We start from the raw sequence: 2,210 nt of genomic DNA, 5'->3' as shown, positions 1-2,210 counted from the left end.
GTCTGCATGTTCTGTGTGCATGTTCTGTGTGCATGTTCTGTGTGCATGTTCTGTGTGCATGTTCTGTGTGCATGTTCTGTGTGCATGTTCTGTCTGCATGTTCTGTGTGCATGTTCTGTGTGCAGGTTCTGTCTGCAGGTTCTGGGTTCTTCAGGACTGGCTGCGGTTCTGTAAACTATGATGTCAGCATTTTGAAACGTATCTGTTCTGATGGTTCTTCTTCTGTGTTCAGAATGGGCTTTTTATTGAACCAAGGCGGTCACCTGCACTCACACGGACACGGTCACTCCCACGGCGCCGCGGCGCCGGCGGGTCCAGCCGGGTCGGGTCAGCAGAGGCCACACGGCAGCCTGGCTGTGAGAGCGGCCTTCATCCACGCTTTAGGAGATCTTCTGCAGAGCGTCGGGGTTCTCATAGCTGCTTACATCGTCCGCTTCAAGGTTGGATTTTCACCTGGAAGCGCTGATCTGATACTCTGAGGCTCAAACATTTAAAACAGCTTGAAGCTGAATAAAGATCTGCTTTTACCTCCGTAACACAACGTATCTGTCTGACTTCGCAGCCGGAGTTGAAGCTGGCAGATCCGATCTGCACCTACATCTTCTCAGTTCTGGTTCTGTTCACCACGGTCCGCATCATCAGAGACACAGTAACCATCGTGCTGGAAGGTAAGGCCAGGTTTTTATTCCTCAGAGAGGCTCGGAGCTCAGGGTTTCACTCTGTTTATGTGGTAGGTGTTCCCAAACACGTGGACATCCGGCGCCTGGAGGAGGACCTCCTGAAGCTGGAGGACGTCCACTCGGTGGACGAGCTGAACGTGTGGGCGCTGACGGCTGATAAGACTGCCGCGTTGGTGCACCTGCAGCTCAGTGAGTACCTGAGGGCTGAAAGTGGTTTGAGCAGTTGGACTGAACCTGAAGTCCACAGACTCACTCAGATCTGCTGATTTGTCCGTGAGTTCAGCGTCTTTACAAGCGTCTCCTCTGGACTTAATCTGTTTCCAGACCACTTAGGGTTAGTTTATTTCTTTTGGAGATTTAAAACAACCAGAAGGGATGAGATCAAAAATTCAATAAAACACTAAAACATAATCAAATAAAACCAAAGTTAAAACAAGTAAATAAATCAATAAACTTCTACAACAAGGATGTCCGGATTAAAACTGACATATAATCTGATCAGATTAAAGTTTGAAAGGACTAAAAACTTCCTGGATCCACAGGAAGGTTGACTGTTGTTCTGTTAGATTACTCCGGTTCTCCAGCAGGTGGTGCTGTTCCCTCACGTTCTCCTCCAGAGGAACGTCAGATTAAAGCTCAGATGTGATCATGTTGGTTTAAACTGAACACCTGAGGTGTCACAATCCTCCACCTGATGAAGACATTTAACCTCTAATCTTCATTATAAACTGCAGGCTGAATAAGTGGGTCCACCTCTTCTGTCTGGGCCCAGTTAGACCCGGACCCGGAGGAATTAAAGAGGCCTTCATGTGTTTCTATGGAAATGTTTATAAAGAAAGTGAAATATTTTAAAAAGTCTAAAAGTTCCAAAAACCCAGATTCGCAGCAGCCATCAGCTGAACGAGCCGAAGGTTCTGATTTATGATCAGCTAAAACAGAAGAAAGTCTGCAGAAGGAGGTGGATTGAAGCCATGTATGGAAACCTAGAACCAGGAAGAGATAATCCTGCAGAACATTTGTTTTTATAAAACTGGCTTCATCACTCTTACTGATGATGGTGGGAGAACAGATTCTCGTCTCCCTCACGCTGTAGGAAACTGAACTATATTTAGTCGGTTCTACCTGATCTGCTCGGGTTTTCCCTCTACATGGTGAAGCTGCAGATTGTGGGTCAGAAGGACCAGAATAGATCCTGAGACTCTGTAGATCATGATGAGCTCCAGGACCCAATGTATTTAAAATATGCTGTGTTTATAAGTATTTATACTACAAACAGTGACAGTAATAGTACAAGTACTGTGTTATACAGGTGCTGGTCATAAAATTAGAATATCATGAAAAAGTAGATTGATTTAAGTAATTCCATTTAAAAAGTGAAACTTGTATATTATAGTCATACATTACATACAAACTCATATATTTCAAATGTTTATTTCGTTTAATTTTGATGATTACAAATGACAACAAATGAAAATCTCAAATTCATCATATCAGAAAATTAGAATCTTGTGAAAAGGTTCAAAATTGATG

General features: G+C 43.8%; 1 protein-coding gene across 6 annotated transcripts in view; it reads left to right on the top strand.

Annotated features, from left to right (window-relative positions):
• Nucleotides 1-2,210, top strand: part of slc30a4 (solute carrier family 30 member 4) — a 10,121-nt gene that overhangs the window by 5,514 nt on the left and 2,397 nt on the right. For all 6 annotated transcript variants that reach the window (XM_017441381.3, XM_017441382.3, XM_017441379.3 and 3 more), the window contains exons 5-7: nt 233-440; nt 563-668; nt 735-869. In XM_017441381.3, the coding sequence (XP_017296870.1) occupies nt 233-440; nt 563-668; nt 735-869 (449 nt within the window). The remainder of the gene's footprint in view (nt 1-232; nt 441-562; nt 669-734; nt 870-2,210) is intronic.

This window comes from Kryptolebias marmoratus, linkage group LG15 (genome assembly GCF_001649575.2).
Source record: "Kryptolebias marmoratus isolate JLee-2015 linkage group LG15, ASM164957v2, whole genome shotgun sequence".
Taxonomy (NCBI): Eukaryota; Metazoa; Chordata; class Actinopteri; order Cyprinodontiformes; family Rivulidae; genus Kryptolebias; species Kryptolebias marmoratus.
Note: the sequence above shows the minus strand (reverse complement) of the source record. Positions and strands in the feature narration are given on the sequence as shown.